At 44.2% G+C, this 24,626-nt stretch overlaps 2 protein-coding genes across 4 annotated transcripts in view; both read left to right on the forward strand.

Moving 5' to 3' along the window:
• Positions 1–9,555, forward strand: ZNF669 (zinc finger protein 669). Of its 2 annotated transcripts, none has more exons than XM_023216116.3 (4): positions 1–2,050; positions 7,365–7,491; positions 7,687–7,747; positions 8,158–9,555. In XM_023216116.3, exons 1-4 carry the CDS (start codon positions 1,880–1,882, stop codon positions 9,101–9,103), a joined length of 1,305 nt encoding a protein of 434 aa, XP_023071884.1. In that variant the 5' UTR covers positions 1–1,879; the 3' UTR covers positions 9,104–9,555. The 2 variants fall into 2 exon arrangements, with proteins under 2 accessions (XP_023071884.1, XP_023071885.1); XM_023216117.3 differs by having other exon boundaries at positions 7–1,823.
• A 4,227-nt stretch (positions 9,556–13,782) lies between these two features.
• Positions 13,783–24,626, forward strand: part of ZNF670 (zinc finger protein 670) — a 50,946-nt gene continuing 40,102 nt past the window's right edge. The window contains exons 1-2 of one of the 2 annotated variants that reach the window (XM_026455125.2): positions 13,784–14,000; positions 18,780–18,881. Coding sequence is in view for 1 of the 2 variants with exons in the window: in XM_023216123.2 (XP_023071891.1) it covers positions 13,998–14,000 (3 nt within the window). In the remaining variant the exon portion in view is untranslated. Of the gene's footprint in view, positions 14,001–18,779; positions 18,882–24,626 lie in introns of both variants that reach the window. The other variant, XM_023216123.2, reaches the window with a different exon arrangement.

Here is a 24,626-nt window from a genome sequence, read left to right on the forward strand (position 1 = left end):
GGCCACCGCACTCCAGCCTGGGCGACAGAGCAAGACTCCGTCTCAAAAAAAAAAAAAATTAAAAAAATTAGCCAGGCGTGGTTTCGCGCGCCTGTAATCCCAGCTACTCCTTGAGAAATCAGACAAAACCTGGCACCGGAGACCGATTTTCTTCTGAAATGCTTTCTCCAAAATATTTTTAAAACAAAAGGGGGAAATTGGAAAGGAAAATATTTTGGGCCCCCTAAATCACTAAGATAAAGGGAAAAGTCAATACGGGAACTGCTTAGGGCAAACCTTCCTCCTATTCAAAGTCATCCCCTGCTCGCTGAGAAGCATGCATATCTTATTGCCTCCTTTGGAAAGGCTCATCAGAAACTCAGAAGAATGCAACCGTTTGTCCCTCACCTACCCGTGACCTGGAAGCCGTCTCCTGGCTTTCAGTTGACCCACTTTTGCTTCAGGTTGTACCGGATCAAACCAGTGTTCATCTTACATATGTTGATTGATGTCTCCTGTCTCCCTAAAATGTATGAAACTGTCAGATACAATCAGTTTCTCTTCCAAGGTTTGGCATGTTAACATTCTTGTTTTTTGTTCTGGAACTCAACTTTCCTGTTCTCCATGTCTCCTTGCCCTTAGTTACTGTAAACAACCTTCCCGTCAGTTCTAATCAATAACTCACATCTGTTCCCTTGGTTACCTGCTCTGCACCCATTTCTCCCTTCAAAACCACAGGTCCCACCGTTGTAACTCACATCCCCCTTCCCCCTTCCTTATCTGGGAAAATATTCACAAATAGCCAACCGGGTCAGTTTAGATCTTGAGGTCTGGCCCCAGCCCATGCCAGAGGCAGGGATTGCGTTAGGAATAAAAACCCCTGCTTGCCTTTGTTCCCTCTGCTCCTGGGATTGTGAGTGATGCGAGCAGCACGCTTCTGCAGAGGTAAATTGCGTTGCTGAGAAAACTTTCGCTTGAGTGCTGGTTTCACTTTGCTGCACCAAGCATTTATCTCCAGCAAAACCAAGCTGTGCTCTGACCACCTTGGGCAACTGTCCTCAGGACATCCTGAAGCTGTGTCATGCACAAGCATCCCCAACCTTGGCAAAATAAACTTTCTAAATACTCTTATCCCCAATTGCTCAGGGAGACTGATTTGAATAATCATAAAACTCCGAGGCTGCACTCCAGCCTGGGCGACAGAGCAAGACTGTTTCAAAAAATAAAATAAAATAAAAAGTTCCGATCTCCCGCACAGCCGACTCTGCGTGAATTACTCTTTCTCTGTTGCTATTCCCCCCTCTTGAGACATCGTCTCTGTCTAGGTAGCGGGCAAGGTGAACCCACTGAGCAGTTACAGAATTGTCATTATATTGCTTGCAATTTTATATATATATTATGCACAAATAGCTATAACCTTGTATACAAGGTTAAATGCGAATGTCCTCCTTGCATGGTCAGATCCCAGCGCAGGAAGGACTCACCCCCTACAAAGGGCTAGGCCAAAATGGTCATTCTGGCCTCATCCAGCCTCACGTGAGATCGCAATCTCCTGTCACTCAGGGCCTGAGGGGGCGGGGCCTGAAGCCCCATAGAATCAGCGGCGCTGGGGTGGGGACCGTTTAGTCAAGCGCGCCCCCGGAAAGGAGAGGGCGGCTTCCGGGATCCGGCTGGCGGGCACTTTGTCTCGCCTTCGCCACCATAGGCTCTTTCTGTGAGTCACCGCTGCTACTTCGTGGCTCTGGGAGTCCCAGGTGGCTCTGCAGCGACCTCTGCCACCCTGTGACCTGCGGGTATTGGGACATCCCTAGCTGACGCCAGGACACCCGGGAAGCCGAGGAATGGTGAGCGGACTGCGCCTGGCTTTCCGAAGCGGGAAGAGGGCCGATTGAAACGAGCCATGGGCTGCATAACCTGCGGACCGAGTCGCCGTGGCGCAGCCGGGCCTCAGTCCCCTTCTGTGCAGGGCCGGGCGGCGCGGGCAGCGGGACCCCTGCGTCCTGTCTGTACCTGTGGGCGCCACTTCCGCCGGCCGGAGCCCTCTCGGGAACCCCGCGCCTCCCCAACCCAGGTAGTGCGGTGACCACGGGAGGCTGATCCGGGAGGGCCCGACTCGGTGTGCGGGGTTCCAGCGTGGGGGGAGCTGTGGTTCATGGAGCTTCCAGTCCCACCTTTCTCCCCCTAAAATTAACCTGAGGCTTTGTTAAAACGTTAAACGGTGTGTTTGAGCAGAGGGCGATTCATAAACCGGGTGCCGCAGTACCGGCTACTGCCAATGGGATGCTGATACTGAGAGGAAAAGGCAGAAATGATTTCTGCTCTCTAGATTGTCTCAGACTTGTGAAGAGAGAGTCATGGTTTGTGGTTTGGGGTCCACAGGAGGGGCGTAAATGAGAGGCTTTGATAAGGTGAATGAGGAAGCAAACCTTTTTTTTTTTTTTTTTTTTTTGAGGCAGAGTCTCGCCCTGTGGCCAGGCTGGAGTGCAATGGTGCAGTCTCAGCTCACTGCAACCTCTGACTCCCGGGTTCAAGCGATTCTCCTGCCTCAGCCTACCAAGTAGCTGAGCTGGGCTGATAGGTGAAGGGGTGGCCTGCCCCTCCACACCTGTGGGCGTTTCTCCTTAGGTGGAAGGAGAGACTTGAGAAAAGAAATGAGACACAGAGACAAAGTATAGAGAAAGAAAAAGTGGGCCCAGGGGACCGCGCTCAGCATACAGAGGACCCACCCCGGCATGAGTTCCCTTAGTATTTAGATAATTATCTTTACTATCTTAAAGATAAGGGAGTGGCAGGACAATAGGATCATTTTAGGGAGAAAATTAGCAGTAAGACATATGGATAAAGGGGCCGGGTGCAGTGGCTCAAGCCTGTAATCCCAGCACTTTGGGAGGGCGGATCACGAGGTCAGGAGATCGAGACCATCCTGGCTAACACGGTGAAACCCCGTGTCTACTAAAAAATACAAAAAACTAGCTGGGCGAGGTGCCGGGCGCCTGTAGTCCCAGCTACTCGGGAGGCTGAGGCAGGAGAATGGCATAAACCCGGGAGGCGGAGCTTGCAGTGAGCTGAGATCTGACCACTGCACTCCAGCCTGGGCGACAGAGCCAGACTCTGTCTCAACAAAAAAAAAAAAAAAAGACATATGGATAAAGATCTCTGTGACTTGGGTAAGTTCAAAGGAAAATGCTGTGCCTTGATATGCATATGCAAACACCTCCATAAACCTCTTAGCAGCATTGTGCCAGCAAGTCCCACCTTATGCCATAAGGTGGTTTTCTCCTATCTCAGTAAACAGAGCATACAATCGGGTCTCACACCGAGATGTTCCATTGCCCAGGGAAGGGCAGGATTTTTAACCAGCAAGCTGCCTTCAGGCACTTGTTTAACAAAGACACATCCTGCACAGCCCAAAATCCATTAAACCTTGAGTCACCACAGCACATGTCTCTTGCAAGGACAAGGTTGGGGGTAGGGTCACAGATTAACAGCATCTCAAATACAGGACAAAATGGAGTCTCTTATGTCTACTTCTTTCTTTCTTTTTTTTTTTTTTTTTTGAGATGGAGTCTGGCTCTGTCGCCGGGGCTGGAGTGCAGTGGCCGGATCTCAGCTCACTGCAAGCTCCGCCTCCTGGGTTTAGGCCATTCTCCTGCCTCAGCCTCCGGAGTAGCTGGGACTACAGGCGCCCGCCACCTCGCCTGGCTAGTTTTTTGTATTTTTTTTAGTAGAGACGGGGTTTCACCGTGTTAGCCAGGATGGTCTGGATCTCCTGACCTCGTGATCCTCCCGTCTCGGCCTCCCAAAGTGCTGGGATTACAGGCTTGAGCCACCGCACCGGCCATGTCTACTTCTTTTTATATAGACACAGTAACAGGCTGACCTCTCTTTCTTTTCCCCACAATAGGCACCCACCACCACGTCCAGCTAATTTTCGTATTTTTAGTAGAGACAGGGTTTTGGCATGTTGGCTAGGTTGGTTTCGAACTCCTGACCTTAATTGATCGCCCGCCTCGGCCTTCTACAGCCCTGGGATTACAGGCGTGAGCCACCTTGGCCAAAATATTTTTCTGTTTCCAAACATTTTACATGAGAGGAAAGCGGGGAATAAATCATCTGACACTCTACTGTAAAAAAAATCTTTGTGCCTCTCTTCTTTTCATCTTTCCTAAGTGTACATATGACCAAAATGTCTTCAGGTTGAGGTCCCCCCATGAAAACTTTACAGGGTGTTGTGTCCTCAGCCACCCTCCTGTCTTTTCCTAGTCCTGGCATTTTAGAACTGTCTGGGGATGTCCCAGGATACCCACTGTGGCCATGTCTATTGGAGGGTCTAGTGAGTATCAGCCCCGGGGTGATCTCATCCCCAAGGACAGCCTGAGGTGGGGGGAAGAGTCTCTCAGGAGAGCATCTGGATGCTCTTGGCCTTAGAGGAATCTCCTGGTATAGTTTCATCTAAAATGGTGACCCTTTAGGGTCATTAAAATTTGAGGACATTAAAATTAATGGGCAATACAATGTAATGTCATTAAAGTTAGGTCATTAAAATTATTCCTCCGGCCTGAGTTTTTATTCCTCAGAGACACATTGATGGTCTGCCAATGGGATGCTGATATTGAGAGGAAAAGGCAGAAATGATTTCTGTTCTCTAGATTGTCTCAGACTTGTGAAGAGAGAAAAACTGTCCCGAAGGACAAGGAAAACCCACCCCAGAGAGGATGTGCAAGAACCTGAATATGAAAATGCACTTAAGGCGCACAGAAGGACAAAGAGCAGTGCCAGTGCCTCCTAGGTGGTCACTGAGTGCTTTACTGAACAGGATGGGTGTCCCGAGGGATAGAATGGCCTGCTGTGACACTTAGAAAGGTCTGTGTTGGAGTCAGCACTGCCTCCGAGTTTGTTGAGTTTGTTACCTTGAAAAGGCTGTTCGCTTATTTGAGTTTCAATTTTTCATTGACTATAAGATACATTTTGTCAGTACAACTTGAAAGATAAAAATACTATTTCCAAAGAGGCAAGGTAAAATGATGTGTTTTATTTGCTAAAAATTCATATTTATTTCTTCCCCAGAGTGAGTGTGGTAAGTTTTAAAGATCTGTTCTTATTTTATTTGCTAAAAATTCGTACTTATTTCTTCCCCAGGGTGAGTGTAGTAAGTTTTAAAGGTCTGCTCTTTTTAGGGGTAATTTCAAATGGAATTGTAGGACTTAGCTTTGTAAATGCTACTGCTGAAATAAAAGTGTGATAGATAAATTGATGATTTACAAAGATTCACCAAAATGTCAGTTCCCCTCTTGTAGCATGGTGAAGAATTTATTACAGTGGACACATCTGTATCCTCTTACGTGGATATCTGAAGGTTTTTTTGTTGTTGTTTTTTGTTTTTTTGGAGACGCTGTCTTGCTCTGTAGCCCTGCTGGAGTGTAGTGTCGCCATCTCTGCTAACTGCAACCTCCACTTCCCGGGTTCAAATGATTCTCCTGTGTCAGCCTCCCGAGTAACTGGGATTATAGGCACCCATCACCACACCCAGCTAATTTTTGTATTTTTAGTAAACATGGGGTTTTAGGCCTGGCACGGTGGCTCATGCCTGTAATCCCAGCACTTTGGGAGGCCAAGGTGGGTGGATCATGAGGTCAGGAGTTCCAGACCAGCCTGGCCAACATGGTGAAACCCTGTCTGTACTAAAAATACAAAAAAATTAGCTGAGCTTGGTGGCAGGCACCTGTCATCCCAGCTACTCGGGAAGCTGAGGCAAGAGAATTGCTTGAACCCAGGAGGTGGAGGTTGCAGTGAGTCAAGATCTTGCCACTGCACCCCAGCCCAAATGACAACGCGAGACTCCATCTCAAAAAACAAACAAACAAAAAAAGACAGGTTTTTGCCATATTGTCCAGGCTGGTCTCAACCTCCTGACCTCAGGTGATTGCCCACCTCAGCCTCCCAAGGTGCTGGGATTACAGGCGTGAGCCACCACGCCCGGCCCACTCTGTTTTCTTTTTATTCCCCAAATTTTCATATGTTTGAGTTTGTCTGTTCCTTTATCACTTTTTTCTTCCATAAAAAAAATTCTGCCTAATCCTTCGTAAAAAAAAAATCTTCCTGTGACTTCTGAAAGTGCTCTGGTTTTATCTTTCATATTTGAATATATAATAAGCTGGTTATTGTTCATGGAATAGAGAAGAATGCATTGCATTTTCCCAGGTAGATGCCAGCCTGGTTTGCCTCATATTTTAAAGTGCATGTGGTTTCTTTTTCTATTCTACAGTGCCTACTCTATCATTCATCAACTTTCCATGTAAATACTGGATCATTAAGACTTTTCTTCCCCTTGGTCTGCTTGTGCTTGCTCATCTCTCTGCTAATACTGTGCTCTCCTGAGTATTTTCGTTTGAAATTCTTAGAAGTATGTTAGGCAAGCCATCACTCTTTTTTTAGATGGCTAAAAATCATTAGGCATTTGTCATTTTTACTAGGTATGAAAAAGTAGTTTTTCTTGCCTAAAAAAGCCTGATTTGGGAATTTATGTGATTTCATAGGAATAGCATCTAGAAGTGGTGACATTAATGTCATTTTAAAAAACATGTGCCATATTTTCTTTTATTCCTTTCTGCCTTGACATTGTGCAATAGAAATTTTAAAAATTGTTGTATTAGTATTGTTAAATATCAATTATTGGTTTTATTACTAAATTAAATTTAATAAGCCTATTCTCTCTTGGTGTAATCACAAGGAATGGGCTCAACTCCCCAGTTAACAAGTGACAGCACATATGAAATATTGTCTTCCAGGGAAACTCATTGAACGCTTCCTGTTCAGACTGTGTTTTGGTGTCTGGTTCCATAAGCATCACTGCAGTGACACAAAGTAGTAGACCTTCAGCAGAAAACGTTTTGGCGAATATATTGCATAAGCCATTTAGATGCAGTGAGTCATTCTTATTACTTAGGTTGGTGGAATCCCTTTCAAAATATAAGTTACTCATACAAACAAAGATTGAACTTTGCGAGCAGGCATTTTTAAGAATAAGAGTCTCAGGACTGATAATATTAACTCACGCTCATCAAGTAGGACTTTATTATGAGAGATACTAGAAATGTACAAAGTGAAGTTAAAAGGTAACGCCTAGCAGCACATCTTCCTCCCTGGATTCCCTAATGAGATGGGTGTTTCTACTTTGCTGTTGCGTTTTTGAATAGTTCAATTCTAGCATTAGTACTGCTGTGTGGGAGGGAGTATGTGTGAACAGAGTAAGAGTTGTGACAATCAAGTCATAGAATAAATGCTTGGAAATTTTAGAATCATGTAAACAGCTTATGGATTGAGTATAGATTCTCAGTGCTGTCAGTCTCACCCATCCTTCTATCCATATGTGTGGAATGTTCTAGGACTCCGTGGCTTTTGAGGATGTGGCTGTGAACTTTACCCAGGAGGAATGGGCTTTGCTAGATTCTTCTCAGAAGAATCTCTACAGGGAAGTGATGCAGGAAACCTGCAGGAACCTGGCTTCTGTAGGTAAGAATGACAACACATTTCACTTAATTACAGAAGCATTTCCCTATCATCAGTGCTATTTGTGATTTGGAATGGGTCAAGGGAATGATTTGTTGAAGAAATCAGGCATGGGCACTGTGTACAATGAATATTAAATCTAGTAATGTTTCTATAGTTCGTAATAATTCACGATAATTTTGTGGGTCTGCATTTTAGGAAACAAATGGAAAGACCAGAATATTGAGGATCACTTCGAAAAACCTGGGAAAGATATAAGGTAATTTGCACTGAGAAGAGGAAATAAAGTCCTCTGAAGGAATCATAGCATGTCATGAACTTAAAAACAAGCAATCACAACAAATAAGAGTCACTTGAAATTTATTTCTTTTTAGAAAAATTTCACCCAAAATGTGACGTACTTCAGTGTAGCAGTCAGTGTTTGGAAAACAGTTTACTCGAAAATAGTACTACAAAATTGTGTATATGAATCTTACTATTTTGGTCATAGCCATGCAGGTGGTAGCTGTGTTTTCAGTAGTAACCCATTTACTTTCAAATAATTCAGTCATGGCAAAAAAAAAAAAGCATTTTCCCTGGTATTGGTAGCAGTGTAAGTCCAAGACCTATTAATAAGTAGAAAGCTATTAATAAACCAACCAATAATAATGTGCTTGTCATTTTTTACAGAAATCATATGGTACAGAGACTGTGTGAAAGCAAAGAAGGTAGTCAGTATGGAGAAGTTGTCAGCCAAATCCCAAATCTTGATCTGAATGAGAACATTTCTACTGGATTAAAACAATGTGAATGCAGTATTTGTGGAAAAGTCTTTGTACGTCTTTCCCTCCTTAACAGGCACGTTCTAGCTCACTCAGGCTACAAACCATATGGAGAGAAGCAATATAAATGTGAACAGTGTGGGAAATTCTTCGTTTCTGTTCCAGGTGTTAGAAGACACATGATAATGCACAGTGGAAGTCCAGCTTATAAATGTACGATATGTGGGAAAGCTTTTTATTTTCTCAATTCAGTTGAAAGACATCAGAGAACTCACACAGGAGAAAAACCCTATAAATGTAAACAATGTGGTAAAGCGTTCACTGTTTCCGGTTCTTGTCTAATACATGAACGAACTCACACTGGAGAGAAACCCTACGAATGTAAGGAATGTGGAAAAACATTCAGATTCTCTTGTTCTTTTAAGACACATGAAAGGACTCACACTGGAGAAAGACCCTATAAATGTACCAAATGTGATAAAGCCTTCAGCTGTTCCACTTCCCTTCGTTACCATGGAAGCATTCATACTGGAGAGAGACCCTATGAATGTAAACAGTGTGGCAAAGCCTTTAGTCGTTTGAGTTCCCTTTGTAACCATAGAAGTACTCATACTGGAGAGAAACCCTATGAATGTAAACAATGTGACCAAGCCTTCAGTCGCCTCAGTTCCCTTCACCTCCACGAAAGAATTCATACTGGAGAAAAACCCTATGAATGTAAGAGATGCGGTAAAGCCTACACTCGTTCCAGTCACCTGACTCGCCATGAAAGAAGTCATGATATAGAGGTTGGGTGTAGTGGCTCAGCCCATAATCCTAGCACTTTGAGAGGCCAAGGTGTGTATATTGCTTGAGCCCAGGAGTTCATAACCAGCCTGGATTAAAACAGTGTGAAACAACCTGGGCAACATGGTGAAACCCTGTCTCTACAACAAATAAAATAATGCCGGGCGTGGTGGGTCACGCCAGCTACTCGGGAGGCTGAGGCAGGAGAATGGCGTGAACCCGGGAGGCGGAGCTTGCAGTGAGCCGAGATCGCAGCAGTGCACTCCAGCCTGGGTGACAGAGTGAGACTCCGTCTCAAAACAAAAAAAAAATCACTGCTGGGCATGGTGGCACATTTCAGTTGTCTTAGTTCTTTTTCAAGGACATAAAAAGCCACGGGGGGTGTGGGGGATGCCCTGTGCATGCGGCTCACGAGGTCAGGACATCGAGACCAGCCTGGCCAACACGGTGAAACCTCGTCTCTACTAAAAATACAAAAAGTAGCTGGGTGTGGTAGCATATGCTTGTAATCCCAGCTACTCAGGAGGCTGAGGCAGGAGAATCACTTGAACCCAGGAGGCGGAGGTTGCAGTGAGCCGAGATTGTGCCACTGCACTCCAACCTGGCAACAGGATGAGACTCCGTCTAAAAAAAAAAAAAAAAAGCCCCATGCATGTAAGAAATGTGGTATAACATTTACTCTTTCCCATTCCCTCATAAACATGAAAGAGCTCACACTGCAGAGAAACCTTAAGAATGTAGGAAATGTGGTCAAGCCTTCAGATTTTCCTGTTTTTGAAAATTTGGGAGAACTCAGAGTGGGGAAAAGCCTTTTGAATTTAAATTTGTGGTAAGGCCTCCAGTTGTGTTAGTTCCATTTGAAGACATCAACTTATTCCTGAGAAAAACCCTATGAATGTCCAGAATGTGGGAATGTTTCATTTCTCTCATACCCACTCAAGGACATACAAAAATGCACACTGTAGCTGGACCTTGTAAATACAAGAATGTACACGGGATTAAAACTGGTAGTTTAGAAACTGCGAGAATATTTTCAGTTTTAACATTTACTTGAAAAATCGTGTGAAAAATCCCACAGACAAGGAGTTCTGTAAGTGAAGCTTTTCTAATTTGGAAAGCCTGATGCAAATTTTATCGTGCAGTGCTTGAAAAAAATGTATGAAATGTTACACAAGTTACAAGTATATTTTTATCAGTGACTCATTCTTAAAGAGTCTTGAGTATGCTTTTCACCTTATTTTGCAGGGAAACCTTGAGGTGAGAGTTCTGTAAATGCTCTGAGCTGTAGTACTTGAATTTCATAGGTAATGATATTTTCTTGTTTGTTGGTAGAATTTTTGTCTATTCATTTGATAATGTGCTGGATTCATGGTTGAACTTTGATGTTTTCATAATATGTAGGTAAGTTTAATTTTTTTATTTTATTATTATTATTTTTGAGTTGGGGTCTCTGTTGCCCAGACTGGAGTGCCATGGTGCGATCTTGGCTCACTGCAACTTCTGCCTCCCGGGTTTAAGCGATTCTCCTGCCTCAGCCTCCCAAGTAGCTGGGACTACAGGAACCTGCCACTACGTCCAGCTAATTATTTGTGTTTTTAGTAGAGACAGGGGTTCACCATGTTAGCTAGGCTGGTCTTGAACTCGTGACCTCATGATTTGCCCACCTCGGCCTCCCAAAGTGCTGGGATTACAGGCGTGAGCCACGGTGCCCGGCCAGGTTAAGTTTAATTTGTATATATTGTCCTGTGATTAATGGACCAGTGAATACTGATTGTTAATTGTTGGGATTTTCTTACTAGCCTCATTTGGCAAATTTTGATTATCCCTTGTCCATTATACACATTTCACCTTTTTTTATTAAAGGAAAAACTACTCCTGATGTAGAGATGTTTACTTTTTCTAATAATGGGTTGGTATTAATTCCTAAATACATAAAGTTTACCATAGAGTATCATCTCGTGAGTTTTTTGCATCTGTTGCCCTTTATTCTTTATTACTTCTGTCTGTTATTTGGATCATTCACTTTGAATGAAGGAGAGAGAACTGTGATAGGACAATATGTTGTAACTAATCTGAGGGAGGAAGCATTCAATCTCTCAATCACGTATGATAGCGTTGGGCTTTTCATCGATGCCTTTGGTATTGTAGTAGATAGTATTACGCCATTATGGTATTATAGTTTATATATTGTATTTTACAGTATTACAGTCTTACCAGTCAGTGTCACATGATTCAGTTCCCTACCAGCCAACAGACAAAGCAATCACATACTCTTGTAGGAACAAAGGATCATCCTCAGCCGGGCGCGGTGGCTCACGCCTGTAATCCCAGCACTTAGGGAGGCCGAGGCGGGCGGATCACGAGGTCAGGAGATCGAGACCATCCTGGCTAACACGGTGAAACCCCGTCTCTACTAAAAATACAAAAAATTAGCTGGGCGAGGTGGCGGTAGCCTGTAGTCCCAGCTACTCGGGAGGCTGAGGCAGGAGAATGGCATGAACCCGGGAGGCGGAGCTTGCAGTGAGCCGAGATCGCACCTCGGCACTCCAGTCTGGGCGACAGAGGGAGACTCCGTCTCAAAAAAAAAAAACCAAAAAAACAAAAAAGAAAACATAAAAACAGAAGAAAACATTGATAAATACTTATACAAGCTGTGAGGATAAATCAGGCTGATGACTCAAACCAAGAAATATTAATTTAAAAAATTGATAAAGATTTTTTATCTTTATCAATTTAACATAAAACCAGAATATTGTGCGTGTTAGGAAATGCCGTAAGCCAAGTAACAAGGAAAATGCCAAATGGGCATCTCTTTGCAACTTACATAACAGAAAAAGGGAAGCACACAATTTCCATCTGCTCCAGAAAATAAGAAAGCTCTCAAAACATACAGTACAAGGACAAAGGAGGCAACGTATAGAGTCCCTCACTTAAGATGGGACAATTTGGCCGGGCACGGTGGCTCATGCCTATAATCCCGGCACTTTGGGAGGCCAAGGTGGGTGGATCACTTGAGGTCAGGAGTTCCAGACCAGCCTGGCCAACGTGGTGAAACCCTGTCTCTACTAAAAACGCAAACTTAGCCAGGCGTCGTGGTGGGTGCCTGTAATCCCAGCTACTCAGGAGGCTGAGGCACGAAAATCGCTTGAAACCGGGGGGCAGAGGTTGCAGTGAGCCGAGATCATGCCACCGCACTCCAGCCTGGGCAACAGAGTGAGATTCAGTCTCAAAAAAAAAGGGGGGGTGGTAATTTGAACTCAAAAAAATAGATACAGACTGCAGTGTATGGAATCTCATTAAATACACAAAAAATAAGGTTAGAAAAAACACTCACATTTTGTTTGTTTGCTGAGGCCACACTGTCATTATTATGACAATTGATAAAAGGGAGAATCAAGCTTTTACTCTTCCTTTCCTAATAGACTAGCTTTTAATGTAATGGAGAGAGTTCATGAGAAAACGCAATTTTTAATAGAAGAATGAGAACTAATACCTGTAGAGAGAATAATTAGAAAACCACTATTTGGCAACTCTCCCTGAGATAAGTGAAATTAAGAAATACTAATAAATAAATAATGAACAGTTATATGAAAGGAACAGGCAGACATTCCTGGACCCATTGAACAACCTTAAAGTGGTAAAACCAGACACGTGTATCCAAATGTGCAGTCTGAATTGAAGCATGCTGGAAGCTTAATACAGAGAGTGATTCTGAAAGATTTAGCACCCACCCAAATTAACTTCATTAATAATATTATATCGATTGTAAGGTCCTCTGAGCAGGCTGCGCCATGGTCAAACCATTGTGACCCCTATGACCCACATGTATACACCCAGAAGGTCTCCTGGAGCCAGAAAGTCTGGGACAACAGGAGATCACCCAGGAAGAAAAACGGCTAGTTTCTGTCTTAAATGATTAGCCAACCTCGCAGCATTCTACCATTGTGACGTGTACTATCCTAACTGATCAATCAGCCTAGTGACACTGTGACCCCTCCCTCTTGTGACAATGTACCTTGTGACATTCTTCCCCTGCCCGCAATAAACGGCCCCTAACTGTAACTTTCCATTGCTTACCCCTCAGCTATAAAACTAACTCCAATCCCACGACCCTCTGCTGACCCTCTTTTCGGACTCAGCCCGCTCGCACCCGAGTGAATAAACTAGCCTTGTTGCTCACACTTAACCTGTTTGGGTAGTCTCTTCAATTAGGCGCGAGCTTAACATCGATCATATATTGAAACAATATTTTCTGCTATATTTGGTTAAATAAATCATTGTAATCAATTTCACGTGTTTTTTTTCTTTTCTATTGCTACTAGAACACACGTGGCTCACATTTTATTTCTATTGGGCATTGCTACCTGAGAGGACGTTCTCCAAAATTCAGGCTGCCTCTAATCCCACTAGAAACAAGAAAAAAAATTCAGGCTGCCTCCTCAAAAGATCAGAGGCCAGGAAGTTTGTGAAATCTGAAATTTTAGAATAATTGTCATCATAGTGTTTCCAATAATAAATACCACAACTACTACTCATAAATGGACATAACTTTGTGTACAAGATTGAATGGGAAAGTCCCCCAGGGGGCGCCAGGTCTCAGCACGGGGCAGAATCCATGCCTTGGAAAAGGACTGCACGGAAAGAACGGGCCTCACGCCGCGTCTTGTCTGATTGCAGCTCCGGTCACTCAGGACTGAAGGGGCGGGGCCTAAAGCCCTGTCCAATCGGGCGCTGGGAAGGGGACTGTTCTCTCCAGCGCACGGCGAAAGGAGGGGGCAACTTCCGGGACCTGGCGGGGCTTTTGTGTTCGGCCGCGAGAATCTGTCGAGCTCGGTGTGTCTCCGCCGCTCCTTCCCCTTATCCCTGGGAGGTCCAAGTGGTTCCGCGGCAGCTTCTGTTGCTCTGGGACCTGCAGGTCCTGGGAGGTCCTTAGGGAAGACCCGAGACACCCGAGAGTGGGAAATGGTGAGTGTCCCGGCCAGGTGTCTCGAGGGGGAAGCGGGAACCGGCAGGAAGCGGTTGTGGCCAACCCGGACCTCCCCGCGGTGCCGACCCGAGTTTCCGCTGTCGCCTCGCGGCCTTAGTGGCACAGGATGGGGGGCTGGACCCGCAGCCAGACCCCGGGCCGCCTGGCTTGTCCCTGCCCCGCCGCTTCGGCCAGGCCTGGAACCCTCTCTGGGCAGCTCTGCGCCCGCAGACCCGCGTCCCCCTCGGAGTGTGCGGTGCCGACGGGAGGGTCCTCAGGGCAGAGTCCCGACTTAGGGTTCGGGGTACCTGCGTGGGAGGAGCTGTGGTCGGTGAAGTCTCCAAAACCTCCTTTCTCCTGTTAGAAATAAAACTGAGGCGCCGTTAAAATATTAAGAGTTTATTTGAGCAGAGAGAGTCGTGAGTTAGGAAGCCACCCAGCGTGGTGTGTGGTTTGGGGAAGGAAGGGCTTTTATAAGGAACCCGAGGAAGCAAACCCAATTAAATGATTGTGTACAGTTGTGTAGTCACCCCATATAGACTATGCAGCCAGATATCGCCTGGTTATGTCATCAGAGGTTAATTGGTGGGTTCGTGGTTGTTAAGGCTGTGTTGTTTCCCTTTAAGTTATTAATTTACAAGACAAGCATGAGTTACGTTTTGGTTGGTTGGTTACTAGTTCCTGTGTGTACGTGCATATGTATGATGGAGTCTCGGACTCGGGCTGAAGCGATCCTCCCACCTCAGTCTCCCTAGTACCTGCGTTTAATTATTTTAACATAACTGTCCACATTTCTAAGTGTATGGCAAGCAGGATCTCACATCAACGACCGTGTTCCCACAGCCCAAATCTTCTGGGGCTTGTAGTAAAATCCTAAATTTCCAATTCTTTTCCTACATTCAAATGCAACATTATCAAGTATTTGTCTTTTATTGTACATTTCATACAGATGCAATGTTTTTTTTTTTTTCAGAGTAGTGAGGCGTTCTGAAAATATTTGTTTTCACTCTTAAAATATTTCTGAACGTTACACATGAGTGGAAAGCAGAAAATAATCGCCTGACAGTTAATTGTTTAAAAAAAAAAAAAAGTCTTTGTGCATCTCCTAATTTTATCTTTTTTGAGTGTACACTTCTTACCAGAATATCTTGGGGGTGAAGTTCCCCTCTGGAAACGTTAGAGGGTGATATGTCCTCAGCCACCCTTATATCTTTTCTTGGTCCTCTGTTTAGCGGCCAGATCTCTTGGAGTGTCTAATGAAACCTTCTCCTGGGTCATCTCCTCCCAGAGGACAGTTTAAAATATGGGAGTAGAGCCTCTCCAGGCAGCATCTGGGTGCCCTGGAGCTGAGAGACGTCTCCTAGTATACTCTTCGTTTAAAACACAAGTCCCTGGAGCATTAGGATTTTCTTCCTCCAACCCCAGTTTTCATCGTTGCTTAGAGACATGTTGGGCAGCCAATCAGAGGCTGGTATTAAGGGAAAAAGCTAGAAATGATTCCTGCCCTCTGGATTTTCTCGGACTTGGAAAAGGAGAAAAACTATCTCAAAGGACAAAGAATACCTCCCTCCCCCAGTGAGGTAGTGCAAGAACCAGAAAAGCACCGTCATCAGAATTATGTAAGAAGGGAGTTGGCTGAACGTGATCCATGCCTGTAATCCCAGCATTTTGGGAGGCCAAGGGGGGTGGATCACTTGAGGTCAGGAGTTGGAAACCAGCCTTGCCAGTGTGGCGAAACACTGTCTCTACTAAAAATACAAAAATTAGCCCAGTCTGGTGGTGCATGCCTGTAATCCCAGCTACCTGGGATGCTGAGGCAGGAGAATCGCTTGAGGCCAGGAGGTGGAGGTTGCAATGAGCTGAGATGGTGCCACTGCACTCCAGCCTTTGAGACAGAGCGAGACTCAGTCTCAAAAAGAAAAAGAGAGTTTATTCTAAAGTATTGCAATGAGGGGAAAAACACCAGGTATAAGAGCTGCAAGCACGTTAAAGTTTAGGCAGAAAAGGGCTTAGAAATTCAGGCACATAGGCCAGGTGTGGTGGCTCACGCCTGTAATGCCAACACTTTGGGAGGCCGAGGTGGGCAGATCAGGAGATCGAGACCATCCTGGCTAACACGGTGAAACCCCGTCTATACTAAAAATACAAAAAATTAGCCGGGCATGGTGGTGGGCACCTGTAGTCCCAGCTACTCTGAGGCAAGAGAATGGTGTGAACCCGTGAACCCAGGAGGTGGAACTTGCAGTGAGCGGAGATCATGCCACTGCACTCCAGCCTGGGCGACAGAGCAAGACTCCGTCTCAAAAAAAAAAACAAAAAGAATTCAAGCACACAATGGGGCACAGTACAGTGTTCTCCTGGGAGGTCATTGAGTATTTCTGTGAGGAGAATGGGCCTGTGAGGATCTCTGAAGTGATAGTGTCCCGGCTTGACACTTGACCCGGAGATGTCTGTGTTCTGTCAGACCCCTCCCTGAGTTTATTGCCTTGAAAAGATTTATTCACTTAGTTCAGTTTCAGTTTTTCGTTAACTTTAAAATGTTGTATTCATAGAGCTTGAAGGATTAAAAAAAAGTATTTCCAAAGAGACAAGAAAGAGATGGATTTCAGGGGGGGAAAAATCTATTCATATTCCATTTGTTAAAAATTCTTGTTGCGGGGTGCAGTGGCTCAAGCCTGTAATCCCAGCACTTTGGGAGGCGGAGATGGACAGATCACAAGGTCAGGAGATCGAGACCATCCTGGCTAACACGGTGAAACCCTGTCTCTACTAAAAAATACAAAAAACGGCCGGGCGCGGTGGCTCAAGCCTGTAATCCCAGCACTTTGGGAGGCCGAGACGGGCGGATCACGAGGTCAGGAGATCGAGACCCTCCTGGCTAACACGGTGAAACCCCGTCTCTACTAAAAATACAAAAAATTAGCCGGGCGAGGTGGTGGGCGCCTGTGGTCCCAGCCACTCGGGAGGCTGAGGCAGGAGAATGGCGTGAACCCAGGAGGCAGAGGTTGCGGTGAGCTGAGATCCGGCCACTGCACTCTAGCCTGGGCGACAGAGCAAGACTCCGTCTCAAAAAAAAAAAAAAAATACAAAAAACTAGCCGGGCGCGGTGGCGGGCGCCTATAGTCCCGGCTGCTCCGGAGGCTGAGGCAGGAGAATGGCGTGAACCCAGGAGGTGGAGCTCGTAGTGAGCTGAGATCCGGCCACTGCACTCCAGCCTGGGCGACAGGCAAGACTCCGTCTCAAAAAAAAAAAAAAAAAATTATTGTTAACTTTTTTCTTCCCAAGAGTGAGTGTAGTAAGTTTCTCAAGTCTGTTCTTTTTTGAGGGAGATTTGAAAGGGAATTCTAGGGCTTTGCTTTGGGAATGTGTATAAGTTTGTTTTCATGCTGCTGATAAAGACATACCTGAGACTGGGCAATTTATAAGAGAAAGAGATTTAAAGGACTTATTGTTCCACGTGGCTGGAAAGCCTCACAATCATGCGGAAGGCAAGGAGGAGCAAGTCACGTCTTACACGTGGATGGCGACAGGCAGAGAGAGAGCGAGCTTGTGCAGGGAAACTCCAGTTTTTAAAACCATGAGATCTCTTTTTTTTTTTTTTTTTTTTTTGAGACTGGAGTCTCGCTCTGCTGCCCGGGCTGGAGTGCAGTGGCCGGATCTCAGCTCACTGCAAGCTCCGCCTCCCGGGTTTATGCCATTCTCCTGCCTCAGCCTCCCGAGTAACTGGGACTACAGGCGCCCGCCACCTCGCCCGGCTAGTTTTTTTGTATTTTTTTAGTAGAGACGGGGTTTCACCGTTTTAGCCAGGATGGTCTCGATCTCCTGACCTCGTGATCCGCCCGTCTCGGCCTCCCAAAGTGCTGGGATTACAGGCTTGAGCCACCGCGCCCGGCCAAAACCATGAGATCTCATGAAACTTACTCACTGTCGCAAGAACAGCAGGGAAAGACCTGCCCACCTCCCACCAGGTTCCTCCCACGTGTGGGAGTGGTGGGAGTTACAATTCAAGATGAGATTTGAGTGGGACATAGCCAAACCATACCAAAATGTTACCAGGGAAAAACATGAAAAACCTCTTTTCCATTATGGCTGCAGAAAAATGATTACATTTTCACAAGCAAGCATTATAGATAAATTGGTGAATTACAAATATTTATCAAAACATCAGTACCTCCCTGCTTTTTGCAGGGTGGAGAATTTGTAACAGTGGATAACCCTGTTCTGTATCCTGTTATCTGGAAGTTGGAGTTTAATGCTAAGTTTTGTGGGATAGGACTTGGCAACTCCTGGAGATGATTTGTTGTCATGGAAATAATAAATAAATGACATATTTATTGTATGATAGGGATAGATATTTTGGCTTTTCCAGTTGAGGTATTAAATGTAAGTGCCTCACAATTTCCTCCCCTCCTATAAACATGAATGCTGACTTTGAGTTATTTTTCTGGATTCTTCAAATACTATTTTTTAAAAAATTTAACCAACCAAATAACCTTGACTGAGAAACAGAAGCTTGAGCTCAGTGACTGCCAGCGAAGGCCAATCTGAAGCCTGCAAAAAGAAGATCACGGAAGGCCTACTCAGTTCTTCCTTAGGAGCCTGCCTTTACAGCTGTCCCAGCCTGCTCACTCCAGCCATGAAAGGAGCTCTTTATATTGAGAGAAGCTACAGAGTTCTGGAAACCTGGTGTTCACAGGTGGATGTGGTTGGGCCTGGATGGAAAGGATGGGATCCCCTTTTTAAGGGTGTAATTTTCGTTGTCCTGGCTTTCTTTCTAGACATTATTCAATAAAGCAGGAGTCCCCATCCCCTGGGCCATGGACCCGTACCAGTCGGTGGCCTGTTAGGATCCAGGCCATGCAGCAGGAGGTGAGCAGCAGGTGAGCGAACATGACCACCTGAGCTGCTTCTCCTGTCAGATCAGTGGTGGCATTAGTCTCAGGAGCATGAACCCTATTGTGAACTGTGCATGGGAGGGATCTGGGTTGTGTGCTCCTTACGAGAATCTAATGCCTGATGATCTGAGGTAGAACAGTGTGGTCCTGAAACTATCCGCACCATCTATGGAAAAGCTGTCTTCTAGGAAACTGGTCCCTGATACCAGAAAGGTGGGGAACTGCTGCAATAAAGTAAATTCAGAATTATATGAGAAGGGAGTTTATTCTGAAGTATCGCAATGAGGAAAAACACCACGTATAACAGTGGCAAGCATGTTAAAGGTTAGGCAAAAAAGGGCTTTCTTTCTTAGGAAGAAGCAAACTAGATTAGAAAAAAGGGAGAAGAGGGCCAGATGGATTCTAAATCAGAGAACATTTCACCCTGAGGTCAGCCTATCAGCCTGTTCACAGGAGAGGAATAAAGCAGGGTTGTATGTTGACTCAGGCTGAGAGTGTATCAGAGTTCAGGGGCCTGAGGGAAGGAGGGAAACTTAAGTAAAGTTTGATTAACAAGTATTTTGTTCTGACCACTGAAGACAAATTTAGTCAGCTAATTAGTTAAGGCATCATCTAAGTCATAATGAGAAGGTGTTTGTTTTCACTAAGCTGTTCCTGGAGAACACAAAGAACGTTTTGTTGTTGTTTGTTTTTTAAGTTGCAGATATTTAACAGGATTACCCACTCCCCCATCTTCACCTGCTGCATTCCCTTGTCCTCTACAGCTCTTCCATTGAGTTGTTCCTGAGTCACATCTTTTATAATAAACTGGTAAACATCAGTAACTTGCTTTTGCTGAGTTCTGAACATATTTTTTTTTCACATTATCAAACTTGAGGAAAGGGTGATGGGAACCTCTGACTTATAAGCAATTGCTCAGAAGGATAGATGGTCCCCTGGGACTTGCAACTGGCATGTGCAATGTGGGCAGTGCTATGGCACTGATCTGTGAGCTTGTGGGGTACGTGTTGACTCTGAGTGGTGTCAGAATTTAATTGCTGGACACTTAGTAGGTGTTGGAGAATTGGTTGGTGTTCAGCAAAGTCCACACGTTTGGTATCAGAAAAAGGACTCACAGATCAGAGTCTTCACCTGACTCTGGGAGAGTGTTTGGCCACTGGTGAGAATTGAGACCTGGAGAAGAGAGCATTTCCTCACCTGCAGGGGAAAAATGGGGTGTGGAGCGCCCAGAATTAAATTTCCGATCACTCAGGCTTCCTTCACTCGTTCCTTCACTCATACCTTGGGCTGTATCTCCACCTTGAGAGTGGTCCCCAAGCTTGGAACGTATTTAACCTACTGAGCATGGGGTTCGTCTTTATAAAATCTTGCTGGGATGTAATTCCAGTTTGGGCAAGTATTTAAGAATTTTATTCCATGATTTGAATGTGAGATTTTGATTCTCTTGATTGAAAACGAGTGAATTGAGTGATATGACCTGAAAAAATCATAGATAATTCTTGGAATAAATTGTATTATGCTAAGTTTAAATGATAAGACAATAAAGTCATGGGCTCCCTCTCCGGGTGAATAAACAGACCTTGTGCAGTTCGGGTGTTCTGATCTTTTCTAACTTCTGCTCAGAGATGTGACCACGGGTCTGATTATTTTTTCTTACTCCTTGTGGATTAACTGTCTATTTATCATGAACCAGTATTTTGCTCTTTTTTTATGGCTGCATAGTTTTACCTCTTGAGTTTTTAGTAGCTTAATGTTACTATTAATATACCATATTGTGCCAAAAAGATATTTGTGTGATTTCTTTATATGTAGTATATATTTTATATAATTATAAATATATATTATATTTTATATAATATATAGTATATAACATATACTATATATTATATTTTATATAATATATAGTATATAACATATATATTATATATATATTTTTTTTTGAGATGGAGTTTTGTTCTTGTTGTCCAGGCTGAAGTGTAATGGCACAATCTTGGCTCACCACCACCTCTGACTCCCAGGTTCAAGCAATTCTCATGCCTCAGCCTCCTGACTAGCTGGGATTACAGGCATGCACCGCCACACCAGGCTAATTTTTTTGTATTTTTAGTAGAGACGGGGTTTCGCCACATTGGCCAGACTGGTCTCGAATTCCTGACCTCAGGTGATCCTCCTGCCTCGGCCTCCCAAAGTGCTGGGATTACAGGCGTGAGCCACTGAGCCCGGCCTGTGGTTTCTTTTTCTAAGTATATATTAATTTTTATTTGAAATAATAAGGCTAGGCACAGTGGCTCACCACTGTAATCTCAGCACTTTCGGAGGCTGATGTGGGTGGATTACTTGAGTTCAGAAGTTTGAGACCAGCCTGGGCAGCATTACGAGGCACTGCCTGAACTTAAAAATAAAACAGCCAGGCGTGGCGGTGTGGAGCTGTGGTCTCAGCTACTTGGGAGGCTCAGGTGGGAGGATCACTTGAGCCTCAGAGTTCCAGGCTGCAATGAGCTGTAATTGCACCATTGCACTTCAGCCTGGGCAACATAGTGAGACCCTGTCTAAAAAAAAAAAGAATTGGCCCGGCGCTGTTGCTCACACCTGTAATCCCAGCACTTTGGGAGGCCAAGTTGGGCAGATCATGAGGTCAGTAGGTCGAGACCATCCTGGCTAACACGGTGAAACCCTGTCTTTACTAAAAATACAAAAAATTAGCCGGGCGTGGTGGCGGGCGCCTATAGTCCCAGCTACTCAGGAGGCTGAGGCAAGAGAATGGCATGAACCCGGGAGACGGAGCTTGCGGTGAGCCGAAATTGCGCCACTGCATTCCAGCCTGGGCGACAGAGCAAGATTCTGTCTCACGCCCGGCTAATTTTTTGTATCTGAATGAATAAAACTGTGAAAGGAAATACAAATATTTAGGAACAGGTATTTCACTCAGTTTATAAATGAGTTCTTACATTTTAATGAAAATTCGAAAGAGATAACTCAAATTTAAAAAATAATGGAGTATAAAAGATAACATAGAACATAAGAGATCTCATATTACTTTAAGGCATGGAATTTATTACCTTCATATTCAGACCTTCATCATTCACCCATTTCTTGTTTATCTTATTCAACTTTTATTTTAGGTTTAGAGGCTACATGTGCAGGATTGTTACATGGGTCAAATGTCATCAGTGGGATTTGGTGTACAAATGATTTTATCACCCAGGTGGTGAACATAGTAACCAATAGGTAGTTTTTAGACCCTCACCCTATTTTCACCTTTCATCAAGTATGACCAGTGTTTATTTACCTCTTTGTGTCTATGTGTACTCATCATTTAGCTCCCACTTAATAAGTGAGAACATGCAGTATTTGGTTTTCTGCCACTGTGTTAATTTGCTTAGGATAATGGCCTCCGACTACATCCATGTTGCTGCAGAGGGCGTGATTTTGCTCTTCTCTATGGCTGCGTAATATTCCCTTAATGTATATGTACCACATTTGCTGTATCCATTTGACTGTTGCTGGGCGTGTAGGTTAATTCCATGACTTTGCTATTGTGAATAGTGCTGCAGTGAATATACACATGCATGTGTCTTTTTGGTAGACTGATTTATATTTCCTTGGATATATACCCAGTAATAGGAGTGCCGGGTTGAATGGTAGTTCTGTGTTTTTTTTTTTTTTTGAGACGGAGTCTTGCTCTGTCGCCCAGGCTGGAGTGCGGTGGCCGGATCTCAGCTCACTGCAAGCTACGCCTCCTGGGTTCACGCCATTCTCCTGCCTCAGTCTCCCGTGTAGCTGGGACTACAGGCACCCACCACCGCGCCCAGCTAAATTTTGTATTTTTAGTAGAAACGGGGTTTCACTGTGTTAGGATGGTCTCGATCTCCTGACCTCGTAATCCGCCTGTCTCGGCCTCCCAAAGTGCTGGGATTACAGGCGTGAGCCACCACGCCCGGCCAATAGTTCTGTTTTAAGGTCTTTAAGAAATCTCCAAAACACTTTCCACAGTGGCTAAACTCATTTACATCCTCTCCAGCAGTGTGTAAGCATTCCCTTTTCTCTGCAACCTCACAAACGTCTGTTATTTTCTGATTTTTATGTGATGGTTATTCTGACTGGATGGTTTTGATTTGCATTTCTCTAATGATTAGAGATGTTGAGCATTTTTTCACACACTTCTTGACCATGTGTATGTCTTCTTTTGAGAAGTGTCTGTTCATATTCTTGCCCATTTTTTTTATGGAGTTGTTTGTTTTTTCCTTGTTCATTTGTTCAAGTTTCTTATAGATTCTGGATATTAAACCTTTGTCAGGTACATAGATAGCAAATATTTTCCCCTATTCTGTAGGTTGTCTGTTTACTCTGTTGACAGTTTATCTTACTGTGTAGAGGCTCTTTAGTTTGATAAGGTCCCACTTACTTGTTTTTGTTTTTGTTGCAATTGCTTTTGGAGACTTAGTCATGAAATATTTACCAAGGATTATGTCCATAATGGTATGTCCTAGGTTTTCCTCTAGGGATTTTATAGTCACAGGTTTTACGTTTAAGTCTTTAATCGATGTTTTTTTCTTAATTTTTTTATTTTTAATTTTTGTGGGTACATACTAGGTATGTGTATTTATGGGGTACAGGAGATGTTTTGATACAGGGATGCGATTTGTAATAATTACATCATGGAGAATGGGGTGTCCATCCCCTCAAGCATTTACCCTTTGTATTACAAATGATCCAATTATACTTAGTTTTCTGTCTTGTTTTGTTTTGTTTTTTTGAGACAGAGTCTTGCTCTGTCGCCCAGGCTGGAGTGCAGTGGTGCGATCTCGGCTCACTACAATCTCCGCCTCCTGAGTTTATGCCATTCTCCTGCCTCAGCCTCCCAAACAGCTGGGACTACAGGCACCTGCCACCATGCCCAGCTAAGTTTTTTGTATTTTTTTTTAATAGACACAGGGTTTCACCGTGTTAGGCAGGATAGTCTCGATCTCCTGACCTCATGATCCACCTGCCTCAGCCTCCCAAAATGCTGGGATTACAGGCGTTAGCCACTGTGCCCGGCCTATACTTAGTTACTTTAAAGTGTACAATTAAATTATTACTGACTGTAATCATCCTGTCGTGCTGTCACATGCTAGGTCTTATTCTTTCTGCTTTTTAAATACCCGTTAACCATCCCCACCTGTTCCCCAATCCCGCGACTACACGTCCCAACCTCTGGTAACCATGCTTTGACTCATGTCCGTGAGTTCAGTTGTTTTGATTTTTAGATCCCACAAATAAGTAAGAACGTGTGCTGTTTGTCTTTCTGTGCCTGGCTTATTTCACTTAGTATAATGACTTCTAGTTCCACCCATGTTATTGCAGATAACAGGATCTCATGCTTTTTTATGGCTGAGTAGTACTCCTTTGTGTGAATGTACGTTTTCTTTATGCATTCATCTGTTGATGGACACACTTACGTTGTTTCCAAATTTTGGCTGTTGTAAACAGTGCTACAACAAACATGAGAGTGCAGAGATCTTTTTGACGTACTGGTTTCCTTTCTTTTGGCTGTATACCTAGCAGGGGAATTGCTGGATCATATGGCAGCTCTCTTTTTAGTTTTTTTGAAAAACCTTCAAACTGTTCTCCATAGTAGTTGTACTAGTTCACATTCCCACCAGCTCTGTACAAGGATTCTCTTTTTTTCCAAATCCTTGCCAGCATTTGTTATTACCTTTTTTTGTCTTTTTTTTTTTTTTTTTTTTT

This window comes from Piliocolobus tephrosceles, chromosome 1 (genome assembly GCF_002776525.5).
Source record: "Piliocolobus tephrosceles isolate RC106 chromosome 1, ASM277652v3, whole genome shotgun sequence".
NCBI lineage: Eukaryota > Metazoa > Chordata > Mammalia > Primates > Cercopithecidae > Piliocolobus > Piliocolobus tephrosceles.

Coding starts and splice junctions, on each gene's coding strand:
- ZNF669 (XM_023216116.3), top strand. CDS start 1,880: ATGGGCTGCATAACCTGCGGACCGAGTCGCCGTGGCGCAGCCGGGCCT. Junction 2,051..7,364: donor CCCGCGCCTCCCCAACCCAG/GTAGTGCGGTGA, acceptor GGAATGTTCTAG/GACTCCGTGGCTTTTGAGGA. Junction 7,748..8,157: donor AAACCTGGGAAAGATATAAG/GTAATTTGCACT, acceptor CATTTTTTACAG/AAATCATATGGTACAGAGAC.